Here is a 15346-nt window from a genome sequence, read left to right on the forward strand (position 1 = left end):
CGAGCAGCTGTTGCTACAAATCTTAAATTTCTGCTTTATCATGTTTTTTAAATTCTTTACTAGTCCAGTCCTTAAAGAACATTTTAATGATACAGATTTTATTTACACTTTTTTCTAAATATACTTGTAATGATTATAACTAACTTCTAAAAATGTACTTAGAAGTTGTCGCACTTATAAAAGTGATTCTTGAAGCAAGTGTTCTATTAAACTCTTACTGTTTTTTTATCCTTTAAATTAAATAACAATAAAGATAAAATGCTGGTGACACTTCATTAAATACTTTATTTAACACATATCACTTATTGCGCTCTTGACTACATGAGTTTCCCATTTCATTTGTATCGGTCTGCCTGGTTTTGTACTATTAGCTATTAGTGTAGCACCTGGGACAGCCAAATGCTGGGAATCAGGTAAGAATTTATTCAAACCTAAACTAAGAAGGCTATAGTATAATGTCTTTTACTCTATGTTACTGTGTAAATCTGCAATATCTTAGTTTGTAAAAAAAATCCTATAAAAAAGCAACAAGTACTTCTAATCTTTTCTCCACTCCTTCTGGCGCAGTTCATTTCTTCTGATCTTCCCACTAATAGTTTTTGGCAACTGTTGAACAAACTCCATCTATTGGAAAAGGGAGGAAATTGCAATACAAAATGAGATACAATTTACCTAAATTTTTACTTTTTCTTAACTTCAGTGGCATAGGCTTATAAGCCACGTAACAGCTTATACCCCCTGTCTTACGTTAGTGAAAATTGTTTGGGTAGTTGAGCACTTACCTTCCTAGGATACTTGTATGGAGCAGTAACTTTCTTAACATGGTCTTGTAGCTCTTTCATCATTTTTTCTGGATCATGTGAAGCATAGTCAGGTGTTAAAACAACAAAGGCTTTCACTACCTAAAGAAGTTATGGCAGCAGTGGTTTAAATGCCAATGAAACAGTATTTCACAACAGTAAGATGTGAAACTTTAACCAAACATTTGCTGACAAACTGTCGAGTAATGTACAGGGCAGGTACAGAAAGCTTTGCCAAAGTCTGTGGGTGCTCACTATTGGTCTGGACTGTGCAGGCAGTTTATATACATTTAATAAAGATGAAAAACTTAAGTATATGAATGACAGGGAAAGCTTCAAATGGTGCGTTTGTTACATTGGATTTAGGGCAATTGCTTTGGTCAGTTTTTTTCCCGTGTGGATTCTCCAGTGTCTGATACAGTAAAAATGCCAACTTGAATTTATTCAGTTTTAATTTAAAAGAGAAAAAAAAATAATCCCTGCATAGACAAATGCCTTGGAAGTTGGGCTTTGTTAGCTCTGGCATGCATAAAGCTATTTAAATATACAAGCTTGTTTAACTTGTTTACCTCTCCTCTGATGGGGTCTGGACTGCTGACAACTGCTGATTCCACCACTGCAGGATGCTCTACTAGGGCACTTTCTACTTCAAATGGTCCAATACGGTATCTTTAAAACAGAGGAAAGGGTTTTTAGTTGTATTTGATAACATGTAAACATAACTTCACATCTGAATCATCTGTGTTATTCGAGTTTAATGATTTATTGTTAATCAGTCTTAAGTTACCCAGCAGAATTAATGACGTCATCAGCTCTTCCAACAAACCAGAAGTATCCATCCTCATCCATAATCCCCCTGTCTCCAGTGACATAAAAATCCCCACGTATTGTTGCCTCTGTCTTCTCTGGATCATCCTAGGAAATATTAAATTGCATTTTACATGAAAACTACCTGAAAAATGCATGAAATTGCATTCTAACATATTTAGCATATAAGTTATGGTACAGTCAAATATTCAAAAATTTCAGCTTTTCAGACTGGTCCATACTGTGGTCGTGGGACATTAATAATAGAGAATTATTAATTCACCATTACTAAGCTACAAAGCTAGACATAAAATTCATAAATTGCAATAAATGAATGAAGTTTCACTACTTGTGATTAACTTAAAATTTTAATCATTATATATTATGCCCCACCACTGAAGGTTGCAAAAATATGTAGGCTTATGGAACTGAGAATTTGCTTTTAGGTGATTACCCCTTAATGATTTCTTCCTTTTTTATTTCTAGCATCTTCCTATCCTGAGATATTTTTTTTCCACTCCCAGAAAAGTTTTGGCTCAGCACAGCGCAATTAATAAGTGCTCTTTCTACAGCAAATGCAACTGACTTTTGCAAGAATTTTTCTAGGCAGTATGCATGGTGGTCTTTTTCCACATGCTCCGTACTGCTCAGAAGACCTGATTATAGGCTGATACTATCCATAAAATTTAATAAGGTTTCCTGGTGTCAGAACTGAAAGCACTATGCATTTGTTCTACTGGTTGTTGGAGTGAAAATTCTAACCAACATGAGAAAAAAACCTGAAAAATGTTGCCGTGCATGAAACACTCCATGAAGCTCAAATCTGGAGGGAAGGGATTTGTACAGTGTCCTACTTCTCAGATGGGGGCTCTAGCCCCGAGGCGAAAGAGTATTTTGGGATTAGGTAGCCCGTCAAACATTTCCCTTTCTATTAAGGAAGTAACAATCAAAAGAAAGTGGATTTTAACTTGCTAGGCGGAACAATCTCGTCGAACACTTAATTGTTTGTATAAGTAGACCAAGCATCTGCAGGAAAAAAATGGAAATCCCTCTTTCCTCCCCACAGGTTTTCAGACTGGTAAGCAGAGTATATGTAAATGAAATGGGGCATCAGATTCCTTGTGACAGAGATTTAACAGGATATCTACTTTAACTGTAGAAATATTCTTACAGCATAGCAAGTAAAAAGAAAAAGCGATCCCGTAGGTTTTACTCTGATGGCAATATCTCCTTCTTTTCCAGGAGGCAGAATATTACTGTGTTCATCTATGATCTAAAAATAAACAAAACACAGTTTTATCATCTTGGAGCCAAATTAAAGAGCATTACGTTAAGATTATAGAATCTTGGTGCGCATGTAAAATACATAAAGTATTTTTTTTATTGGGAAATGATTTGAAGCAGTAGGGGGTCTTGCTCTGACAACTGAAGTATAGGATTATTACTAATCCACTGTACTTTGCACTTTGTCTTTTATCTGAGGAATGCCAAGTACTATGCAATCATGTAATGAAGTTAGTAAGACCCCAGGGAGGATCATAAGAAATGGGGCGGGAAAACTTAAGAACTGAAAGGAAGATACTAAAAATCTTAACCCATATTGCAAATTGATCTGGTGCTAGAATCTGCTTCAGCAGTTTTGTTATCACCAGGAAACAACATTCACTCCCACTCTTCCTTAACTCAGCAATTTAATTTCTATCATTGCCTTAACATTTGATATCTTACAGTCAGTTAACAGTGGGTTGTCATCTATGTTGGTGAGGATGGTGCAACAGGGAAGTCCAATTGCTTATTTTGCATGCTCAGTTTAGGGCAGTAACATGCACTTCTTCACTCTTTCATTCACTGCTGAATGCTGAATGCTGTACATGGTACAACTCCGTGTTAGAGCTTTCAAACCTCTTTAATGGAAAGTGATTATGCAAGAGAGAGAGAGACTGAGTCACCAGAGGTACGATACCTTGACATCATACCCTGGAGACGGCTTTCCCATAGAGCCAGGTTTGATTTTCATTCCCTTAAAATTTCCACAGATCAGCACCTGTAACAAGTGGTGTTGGGTTTGGGTTTTTTTTTTAAATTAAACTGTGGCTTGTATATTCAATTTAGTTTAGGTTTAAAACACTCAGCTAATATTGTGTATTTCTATCAGAAATACTAATTGTCTTCATTATAATCATATATCCAATGATTAAACATCTAGAAATAAACTATGTCCTCAGAATCATGCCCACAGCTCCAAATAATGTGAGTGAGTGCTCTAAAGATAGATTCTAAAGCAGAATTTGGAATGCAGTAATGAGGAATATACCCCTTTTGTGTTAGTTCCCAATCCAAAGCCCACGGGAATGAAAAACAGTCCTTGGATTTTGGGTGAAGCTGTTATGATTGTTCTATGACTTACAAAAACTACAGTTTTCCAGTGTTGCTTATTGCAATTGACTTTTCCCCTAAAAGTCACAATCGGGTATAATAATTTTAATCACTTTTTCTTATCAACCTGAATGGAATTTATTGCTGTATCTGTAAAGCATGCATTTTTACATTTGTAAAGCAGAACATACTGTTTCTGTCTGTCCATAGCCTTCATGAATATCCAGCCCAGTCTGCGCTTTCCATTCTTCCATCACGTCAGGGTTGATTGGCTCCCCAGCACTCACACAGTGCCGCAGGCTTTTGAATGTATAGCTTAGAGGGAAAGAGAAAACAAATAATTTGCAGTCATCTATCTGCTATGCCCCATTCACTACTGTATTCCTGTATTGTGGGGTTCTTTCTACATAAGAAGAGAATTTTTACCGAGTCCTATTCATTCCATTTGAACTGTATAGTGTTAAACAAAAACAAATCTGAAAAAAAAAATGGTGAAGCTACCCCTAAATCTTTATTCTGACTTTGTTCTTAATACTTAAGATTCAAAATGTTGAGAAATACATGATCTGAGTTACTGTTATGCCATTGTAAATTTGGAATAAAATCAAGGTGAGATGAGCATTTGGTCTACTGTTTTGATCAAATACACCAACAATACCAACATACTCTGCTTTTGCTTACCAGGACAGTTTATGTTGCACAAACATTCGATAGGCAGTTGGAGGAGAACAGAAGACGGTTATGGGAAATCTTGACAGACTCTAGAGAATTTAGAATTCAAAAAAAAAGTAAATTTTGCCAATATACTGAAACCTGTGAGGTCCCATCTTCATTGTAAGAGATAATGTAACTATCTCTGCATCCAGCTTACGAAACACACGAACAGAACGTTAAGTGTTCTAAAAGCAGTTAGCTCTGTACTTGCCAACACCAACACACAGCAGTTACATTTAATTAGTTTCTTCTCCAAAACAGAATCTACATCATTTTACAATTAGTTCAACACACCAAAGTTTTTTGCTCTTGAAAGCTTTACAGTTTCTCTTGCAGAATTTCTTCATAATTGCAGTTTAAGTAGAAAACAAGTGAAACCAGAAGGCTACTTTTTTAGATGCTCTGTAGGTGTACAACTGACAGTGTTCTTCAACATATCCTAATATTAACTAGCGATTTCCAGCCATCTAATTAATACGGATATGATGAGAAAGTCGTTCCATGTAAAATGAAACATGGTAGTCTTTTTCTTATGATGAAGAGTTGTGTGTGGAGGATGTAAGAGAATATAATGTTGGTGCCTTTTGTTAAAGAAATTCAACCTTGCTGCCTTCTTCACTCCTTAACTTTGAATTACATGGTGCAGACAACCGAAATTCTCATTCATCTGTTATTGTCACTTATTTTGATAATAACACCAAAGTACTCCACAAATCCCAGAACAATTTTTTGTGTACTTCACTTTTAGGCCTAATAATGGATGTTTGCAGGTTTGTACAGTCGAATCCAGAGCAGAGAATACGATGAAACTCTTTGGATGTCAAATATGCTTTTGTTTTGGGGTACATATCTGCAGCACTCACTACTTAACTAATCAGTTGGTTACCGCCTGGTGAAAGTTATAACTGTGCTGCGTGCTGCCCCTGTGCAGCACCAGGGGAAATGAAAACCTGGGCAAGACCAGCCAGAGAGAATAGTGCTGTTTGTTGCTGGGCTCTCCTCACTTACCTCAAAGACAATGCTTGGGTCGAAGTGTGGCATCTTATGTACAAATACACATGCCCCTTGAATCCATGGTGAAAAAATGCTGCTCCAAGCTGACTTTGCCCAGCCCGTGTCCGATGTATTCCAAAATATATCTGAGGAAGTCAAGTCCAGCCAGTACCTGGTAACACAAGGAAATGGTCCACAGTTTCTATTTGGCAGGAATAAGGCAAATATTAAAATATCAACAAGAGATGTGCCAACCATCACTGGTTGTCTTGGGTAAATGCCAATTAGAAGAGGCTGAATTTCTGAGCAGGAGTAAGTCACAGTATAGTGAGGATGTCATCACGATAGACTGATGTTGCATTTTTCTAAGGGAAAAATTATACTGATGGACAAGCTAACACCACCTCAGAACATGGTGTTGTATGAATATGTATGAGACTGCTGGGGTTTTGTTGAACTCTTTTTTAGGGATGAGGATTTTTTTTGTTTACTTACTTCTAGTTTGGTATTTTCTGATTTGTTATTATTTGCCTGTTAGAGTGAAGTGCACTGCCATATCAGTTTTATAAACAACATTGCTTTATAAATTTAAAGATTCTGAACTATCAGCATTTTGTTCCTGCAGCAGCTGTGTGTAATCCAGACACACATGATTTCAGAAGCCTAACAGACCCATGTTTTTTTCCCTTTTATGGTACAGACTTCATAAACTTGTGCTGATGTTCAGTTCATGGGCAATCTATTAACTATATACAATGAAGAATTTACCAAAAGTTAGAGAAAATGTGAAAAAGAAGTTAGTGACTATATGACTGCTACATTCTCTATAAGATAAGGCAGCTGGACTCAAACTGCTTTGTTTTACGGAAAAAAACCCCCACTTTTTTGGGATATAAAACAACTGCTCTTTTTTGAACTATTGAAACAAAACCTTCTGGTAAAAATCTTGTGTTTTTCTTCCTTCTGCTATGTGACCAGCTACAGAAATATGTCTGAATTAAAGTGGTATCTGTACCTTCCACTTACTGTGAGGCCAATACCATAGCTGCTGTGGGAATGTTCAGTCATTTTTGGAGATCCTGTAGTTCCACTGGTAAAATAGATGGCCATTGGATCTTGACACTTTGTTGTCACACAGTGGTGATCAGAAGGAGCATTTCTTAAAATAAGCAAAATTATGAACAAAGTGATTCGAAAGTGTGACTTACACATTTTTGAAAATATTTAACCAAAATAACCGTAGCAATCAAAAGTGTCATAAACACTGATATTTTTCCACTGTGCAGTCCTAAAAGGGTGAAAATATATTGGTATGTGCCAACATTTCCTATTCAAAACAAACCACTGTGCTTTTCTTTCATTATTGCTGTGGTGCTTTCACAGCAGTATTTACTCACTTCAGGAGATCTTTAAAGTTCAGCCATCCTTCCCTGTGGCCCTCTGACACAAGCAACTTGAATTTCAGAGACTGGCATTCAGCCCCAACTAAGTCTACAGCTGGTGCCACAGAATCATCAGTGATGATGCACTTTGCCTTGGATTTCTGTAGTCGATGAAGAATGTCCTTCGCTGTCAATTGCTGTGTGCCAGGAATCAGGACAGTTCCTAAAGGGAAGGAAGGGGAATGGAAAAACAGTCTCAACATTTAAGAATAACACCTGTACCTACAAGCAGACTTCAGCTTACTTTGTTCTTTTGAGTGGGACAGAGATGTACTAGAAGCAGCACTTGGCCCTACATTTGTAAATATACTGATTGCTTTGATGGATTAAATGCTATGTGAGGATTAGCACAAGTTAGCAAATACTATATGGATCATGGGACAGTAAAATAAACAGAATAACTTTCCTTGTTCTGAAAACACTGCCCCTCAAACAAGTCTCTGGATTTGACTTCTTTAATGGTAAACACAGCCGTTGCCTCACAAGGTATATGCTAGTGTTTGTGAGGCACCAAGACATTCTGGGTTGTAAATACTGGGAAGCTGAGTATTTAACAGATCCCACGGGGAACATGTGAAACACTTCGTTAAGTGTGGGCTAATTTCACTGCAAGTTAGCAAGAGAGTGCATTTGTGACGTGTCACAAGTGCTGGAAAGAGGAGAATGACAGAGGCACATGGACTCGCAGGATTTCCTTAACAGCTAGAGCATGCACAAAAGTCCTCAAAGTACCACGAAGAAAAAACTTGGCATGAAGAGTGTTTTTGACCAGCATGACACTAGTTCATCCTCATTAGCATGTTGGTAGTTCTGAGTGCATTAAATAGCAAGGATTGGTTTAAGTTGCAGATGACACCAAGTTGGGTGGGAGTGTTGATCTGCTCGAGGGTAGGAAGGCTCTGCAGAGGGACCTGGACAGGCTGGATCGATGGGCCCAGGCCAACTGTATGAGGTTCAACAAGGCCAAGTGCCGGGTCCTGCATTTCGGCCACAACAACCCCATGCAGTGCTACAGGCTTGGGGAAGAGGCGCTGGAAAGCTGCCTGGCGGAAAAGGACCTGGGGGTGTTGGTCGACAGCCGGCTGAACGTGAGCCAGCAGTGTGCCCAGGTGGCCAAGAAGGCCAATGGCATCCTGGCCTGTATCAGAAATAGTGTGGCCAGCAGCAGTAGGGAAGTGATCGTGCCCCTGTATTCGGCACTGGTGAGGCCGCACCTTGAATACTGTGTTCAGTTTTGGGCCCCTCACTACAAGACGGACGTCGAGGTGCTGGAGCGTGTCCAGAGAAGGGCAACGAGGCTGGTGAGGGGTCTGGAGAACAAGTCTTATGAGGAGCGGCTGAGGGAGCTGGGGTTGTTTAGCCTGGAGAAAAGGAGGCTGAGGGGAGACCTCATCGCTCTCTACAACTCCCTGAAAGGAGGTTGTAGCGAGGGGGGTGTCGGTCTCTTCTCCCAAGTAACAAGCGATAGGACAAGAGGAAATGGCCTCAAGTTGCGCCAGGGGAGGTTTAGATTGGATGTAAGGAAAAATTTCTTTACTGAAAGAATGGTGAAACGTTGGAACAGGCTGCCCAGGGAAGTGGTGGAGTCCCCATCCCTGGAGGTATTTAAAAGACGAGTAGATGAGGCACTTAGGGACATGGCTTAGTGGGTGGTGGTGTTGGGTCAACGGTTGGACTCGATGATCTTAGAGGTCTTTTCCAACCTCAATGATTCTATGATTCTATGATTCTATAAGTCACAATTTCTGTACCTATATACCGTTTCTATGCTTTTACTAACCTGTTCTCATGCAAGCCACATTCATGAGCCACCACTCCGGGATCCGGGGCAGAATCAGGATAACTCTGTCTCCCCGTTGCAGACCGCAGGCATCAGAGAGTACATTTGCCACTTTCCTGGACAGCACTCCCAGCTCCTCAAAGCTCCACCTCACCTCTTCTCCAGCACCATCTACCCACCATAATGCGGGGTTTTTAGACTTTTTTCCCTCCTACAGAACAACAGGGTACAGTACAAATGCTTCATTTTAGAAACACATTGCCTTTGCCTTAAGTTTGAGGAAGAAAAACATTCATCACTTATTCAGTGCTGGAGAAACCTGGGGATGCAACAGAAATTTGCCACTGATTCCAAATGAGGCAGAGAACTCTCCCTTAGAAAGAACAGCCTATAAATGTCATTTAGGAAATTCAATTTGTATTCCTTTCCTGAGTTCTTCATCTTACACTCTGAAGAGGTTGAACAGTAATCAGCACAGAGGAAAAAGAATCTTTTTGGTTCAGGTCATGCCAACAAAGCAGCTGATGAATGTGGGTACCTCTGGGTTGTGCCCCAGAGTCTCCTGAGTCCTCAGAGCTCATTTTCAACTTCATCTGGAATTGGGCCTGTCTGGTACTTCTGAAAATTAAATCGAAGTTTCAAAAGCATAGGCCCACACAGTGTGACCTTTAATCAATGTCTCACCTAACTGATGTGTGATTTGAAATGTATGCATACAATGTGTTTTAAAGGGGGCCAATGCATTTAGCAGTAGCAGTGTAGTAAGACACCTCCTGAGCAAAAAATTCACTGGGGCAGCAAGAATACGGTACCTTATTATCTATCTGAAGGTACAATAACACTAAGGTTCATTTTCAGGGGAGCAGATTTTATCTGCGCACTTCAGAGGGCCAAACCTCTTCTCCAGAGGCTGTTCCTTGCTCCATTTACAGTCTGCCAAAACCTGTTTTTCCTGCAAAAGGAACAACTGTGTCAGACAGGTGATACCTCTGCTCTGTTCTTGCTGCCAGGCTGGACTTAACTGTGTTTAGCCCCTCACCATGAACAGCCTGAGCCTGCAAAAGCAGTCCTACATCCACAGAGACCAGACCTATGTAGTAAGAAAGGTGATAGACCTATACTTCATGTTTTTTTCTATAGTCCCTTTCCTTGCATAGAGCTCGTATCTGGTTTGGGGTTCAAAGTTGTTCAGTTTTGTAGATTCCAAGTCCCCGGATGCAAAAGATTTCACATTTGGGATGGGTGGGTGAGGTTTGACATTACACTGTATTTATTATTCATTTTACAGGCAGGCAATGAAACACACAGAGGTCAAGTGATTTCCCTGGCATATCCAGGTAGGGTGCATATCATGGCTGATGGGGGAACTGATGCAAGGTTTAGAGTGGTTCAGTTCACAGTCTCATTTATGAGGCACCTAAGTACTCACACTCAATCTCACTGGAGTTACTGATTAAAGGAAAGAATTATTTGGACTTGTGGACAGGACAGCACGTGGCCTAAGGGATCTACAGGTTTAAACTGCACGAGATGATCACCAGATTATAATCAGAACATAACCCCAGTGTCTTTGTTGTCCCACAAGCGGGGTCTGGTACCTGGTGTGCAATAAACCAATCTTACACACAGAGCCAAGATATTTATTTATCTCACGTTTGTGCAAAGATGGGTGCTAGGTGGCAATTCCACAAAGCTAGCACACCACACAAAAGAACTACAGCATATTTATATTGTTACATGATTAGCAAAAACCCGCCTAAGTTCATGCTCATTGGTTAGTTATGTTCAAATTAGCCTCGCTTGCCATGTAAACTAGCACGCATGCTCCTTGCAGGTGTGGGGGGGCAAGTCTTTCCAGTCTTAAATTGAGTTGGTGGTCACGATCTCCCCCTGCCGCCTTTACCTTTCCCTAGCTACCACAGGTTTTTTGCTGACTTCCTGTTTCTTTGGCAATCATCTAGCCTCCTGCACCTTCTAGAGCAGGATGTTCCCCTTTTATCAGTCTTTTAGTTCTTCTTCAAGGGCATAGTTGTTGTAAGGCATGCATTGTTTATACAAGGTAATCAGGTTAGTACAATGAAGACTACAGTCTAGGTATTAACCCAAACATAAGGCTACATCTTGGCTATTGGATTTGTCAGATACTCAGCATTAATGACGAGCATTAAATACTTCAGCATCAAAGAAGCCAAGTAACTGTTACCTTTTCCACTTCAGTCCATCTGTCTAGCACATCTCTTGCAAAGTTGAAGTACTCTGGCACCTCTGGTCTGTACTGTTGTTTTATGGCTTCATAACTCAAAGAGGCGTGAACTGGGTAGCACCGGCTGCAAAGTTGGAGATACCTTCTCAGGGGAGCCCGCAGGGACGTAGTGCTTGGGATCTTCAGTAAAAAACGCACAGCAGCAAGAGCCATAATAGTCTCTTCAAGGTTATTCCTTACTGATTATCTCTCCAAGAAATGCTACAGTGACACAGATACAAACTTAATATTAGCCATGTGGTTTCAGAACAGCTTGTACTACTGATGCGAGTTTGCAGGAGGCTGTCGTTGGTTAATGCGCAATTATTTTGCCCAATACTTTTGTTAAGTATTCAAGGTCATTTGAAGTGAATATTTAACGTGGGATCTAAGGAAACTGTGACACAATAATCTGTTTTGCTAAGTGAAATCTCTGTTAAGCAAAACCTCAAAGAAGGGATGGTGGCGATCAAAGCCTGAAATAACCAATTTACCAAGGCAGCAGCAGGAACTGAGCAGCAGCGGTTGAAACATGAAGCTAAAGGTGAAGAAAAGGTAATTCCGGCAGGGGGAGATCACAACCACCGACTCAAGAAACCCTCCAACCCAAAAGCAGAGGAAGACTGAGCATGCGAACTAATTAGCATTAGAGGTGAGAAGACCATTTGACAGAGACTATAAATAGTGAAAGGTTTTGATAATCGGGGAGTTAGTCTTTTGTGGGCTACCACCTAGCTCCCTACTTTGCGCAAACTAGAATAAAGAAATGGAAATACCTTGTCTCGATGTGTAAATTGGCATTGCACACCAGGCAACGAGCCCGCATTCGGGACAACACTACTACATGGTGGAATACACTGGAACAACAATTACAACCGTTAATTGGAGTAACTGCTGAGGACAGTTCCAGTTCGGCCATTGTCTGGCCCCTGCTCTCCAGTGACCATCATGCAGCTGAGATCTTGACCCTGCATTCAACCAGCAGCACTCAGCCCTGTCGCTGTGGCAGCTTTCCTATAATTCACATTCCTTCCCTCCCCACAAGCCCCGCTAATCTTGTAGATCACATTTCAGTTGCCTTATACAGCAGAGAGGCACTGAATGCTACCCAAGGACTTCAGCTCTGGCTACTGACTGACTATACAGAAGTAACAGCATGGACCAAGATGTTGCACAGATAATCCAGCAATCGTGCATTAATTACTGGCTGATTACAGTGTCACTTGGTACAAAGATATTTACAAGTTTTCTAGTTTATCAGCACTGGGGATATATTGGTTGCCAGGAATTAAATGAATGTAGCAAATCCCTGAGAATATTCTAAGTATTGATGTTTTAAACATTATTTTGATGTGTGGTCAGCAAAAAGCATCACTTCATGAGACAGGAAAACTTTAAAAGACTCCCTGAAAAAGGATCCAAAATGCAAAGCCTTACTTCTCAAAAATAGTCAACTTAGCAGGAGGTCTGAAAACTCTGAAGTCATTATTTTCATGCATTGTCAACTGTGTTTTATTTACAAAATAATATAAGCACTGCTAGTTCCTTACGGAATTAATAACTATCCAGCTGTAAAATCGTGTCATTTTAGTGATTCAGTGAAGCAAAGGGACATTTTTTGGATCTGTAACATTCAGTCCGAGTATGACAAACACAGGAGAGAAACCCAGCCAAATGAAAGAGAGAGAGGGACAGGGAGAAGAGGGAACATGGACAGACAAGAGGCAAATCAGTACTGCTCCAGTGCCAGAAAATGTCCCGGCCAGCAGCTTACAGGGGTGGGTGGAGGTCAGTTACCTCGCCAAAAGGCTGTCAATCCCAACTTACTGCCTCTCTGCCTTGCACCAAAGTGGAGCCCTCTCAGTGCTGGGATGTGTCACAGCTTTGACTCCTTACACAGATCTCAGACTCCTGGCCGCGTGCCTGCTCTCGCCCCATTACTGTGCCCAGCGACCGACTCCTGCGTTCCTTACATATACTTTAGACTCACACAGGGGGCAGCCAAGTCCAGCACAGCGAGAAGAGCTGATAGGTTTCTGCAGAACTCAGAGTGGAGTCCCAAATCTCTCCCGTTTCCTTTTCCTCCCCTCTTCCCACCCACCAGCCCATGGAGGAACACAGTCGTAAGACCTTGCTACAGCCAAATCACATCTGTTGTGCTCTGGCTGGGGCAACACAGGAGTAACAGCGTTGCGATTGGCTTTGCGACTACACGGCTCAGCGGGTAGCTTGAGGCTCTTCAAAGGACCACAGCAGTTCAGCCATGACAACAGTGAGCATTGATTCCTGGGATGCTGCAGCTGGTGCCTGGACCAGCTTTGTTAATACCTGGTGACTTGTGAGGTTTTGTAAGGGCTCTGCCTCATGTTCAGAGAGCACACAGTTATGTGGTGCTCCAGCATTGCTGCCTCCTCTGCTCCGCTCCCATGGGAGAGGCAGGAGGGAATGTGTGCCATCCCCTCTGCCACCCAGGCCACAGCCCAGCATCACTGTAGGCACGGCTGTGGCATTGGTGTGTGCCTCTACCTCCAGCCTCTCCTGTGAGGATGTCACTCACTAGGGAGCTAGTGACAGCTGTAGCTTAAATTGGGGCATCAAGATTCATAAGAGTTTGGCTGCCAGAGCCCTAAATCGCTGATACTGTATCTCTATCCTCAAACCATGGCTCTAAGGTCAGCAGAGAGATTGCTAACACCCATCTGTATCTTTGGAGCAGAACAGTCCCCTGGGTGCTGATCAGCAAGGGTGACGCTGCAGTCTTTCCTGGCACGTAGGTCCTGTACTTTTGCCAGAACTTCCTCCTGGTGTTCTGCCCACATCTGTTTGTAAATAGCATACTCAAAGGAGATGTTAACCAGCTCCCTGAAATATTCACTGCAGCAGAAAGAAACTGATTCAAAACAGATTCCCCCAAACAACAAAGCTGCTGTCTGCCTAGCAGCAAAGGGAGACCTACAGTCAGTCTGCAGTAGTGACATTTTAAACAGCTCTTTGAAATGCATGCAACGAAATCCTCCCAGAGGAAAGGCAGAGAAACAGCCTTAAAGGGATTCCCCACCCCGAAGATCATATCACCCCAGAGAAGGCACGAACGTTAAGAGAAAATGACAGGAATGGCTTGTGTAAGAGTCACTGAATGTGCCAGGAATATGTAGGCAAAAAGGTTTCTAGTTTAGGAAGAAAACCATAACTTCCACAGTGACCTAACCTGTAACCTATTCTTTTGGTAGGGCATATAACTAATTTCCAGAGCACCGATGGGTATTTCCAAGTCCCCCAGGACTTTACACCACAGAAGTATCCTAGTTACGTTCTGAGTGGTTAATCACATTTCCTCTGCGCCACTCACAGCTGCCTGTAGAAATTCATCCTCGTGCTTCAAACATGTCCTGACGTGCCCAACTCCAAAGACTATCTCTATAATTCACCAGAACTTTGAGACAAAGATTTAGTGACTTTTAGTTTATGTGTGGTCAATAAACCCACTGATGTCTACAATTGCTGTAGAACTGCCTCAAAGGCTTTGCAGTAATACAGCTTCAAATAAGATGTAAATGCCACCTCCTGTTGCAGTTGTAACTGATAAATACTTCCATCAATTCATGACGTTTCCTTTTTTCCTACTTTAGCCCAGCTGGATTCTCTGGATGTAAATAATATGATAGTCCTGCCCCTAGTGAGGTCTCCTTAGCTGTTTCCTCTACCTGTTTTCACAAAATGTCAAGGAACTTAAATTTTCACCCCTTAATTGTCCAAGCAGGTCAAGAGTTACTGCAGAGAGAGGAGGCTTTTATGGACAGTGATATATAGAGACACCTTCCTTTAGAAACTATGCTACGGGCCACATTTTTTCTGTCAACACATGGTCTCTAGTATCTCAAGCCTAAATTTACCTGTATAAAGAGTTTCTGTTTCAGCTGGTCCCTCTACACCATGACACCTTCAGGAGGTAGGAAGCTGGGGAAACGGCCAAAGCCCAGCCTTCCCTCCGCTGGGGTGTACGGGTCGGTGTTTGATGCACCAGTACAGAGCAGGATTGAGGTCTGCTTGCTCCCCTGCACTTCAGTGAGCGTCCTCTCCTCTCCTCTCCTCTCCGCCCACTGTTTCTCTCAGTTCTGGAATCATTAACCCAAACCCAGACTTTAATCCTGGAACTGAAGTTTGGGGGAAGAGAAAGCACCGAGGGCTACGA

General features: G+C 41.5%; 1 protein-coding gene across 5 annotated transcripts; it reads right to left on the reverse strand.

Moving 5' to 3' along the window:
- Positions 1–265: 265 nt before the first annotated feature.
- LOC143166794 (acyl-coenzyme A synthetase ACSM3, mitochondrial-like) lies at positions 266–15227 on the reverse strand. 5 transcript variants are annotated; one of them, XM_076351567.1, is made up of 15 exons: positions 15048–15227; positions 11931–12011; positions 11116–11376; positions 8913–9123; positions 7088–7295; positions 6706–6849; positions 5706–5862; positions 4665–4744; positions 4175–4298; positions 3571–3651; positions 2779–2880; positions 1588–1715; positions 1370–1469; positions 783–902; positions 266–624 (listed from the first exon to the last, which is right to left on the reverse strand). In XM_076351567.1, exons 3-15 carry the CDS (start codon positions 11326–11328, stop codon positions 538–540), a joined length of 1755 nt encoding a protein of 584 aa, XP_076207682.1. In that variant the 5' UTR covers positions 11329–11376; positions 11931–12011; positions 15048–15227; the 3' UTR covers positions 266–537. The 5 variants fall into 5 exon arrangements, with proteins under 5 accessions (XP_076207682.1, XP_076207680.1, XP_076207679.1 ...); XM_076351565.1 differs by lacking the exon at positions 11931–12011; XM_076351564.1 differs by lacking the exons at positions 11931–12011; positions 15048–15227 and having other exon boundaries at positions 11116–11460.
- Positions 15228–15346: the final 119 nt, after the last annotated feature.

Source organism: Aptenodytes patagonicus, chromosome 13, assembly GCF_965638725.1.
Source record: "Aptenodytes patagonicus chromosome 13, bAptPat1.pri.cur, whole genome shotgun sequence".
In the NCBI taxonomy this organism is placed as follows: Eukaryota; Metazoa; Chordata; class Aves; order Sphenisciformes; family Spheniscidae; genus Aptenodytes; species Aptenodytes patagonicus.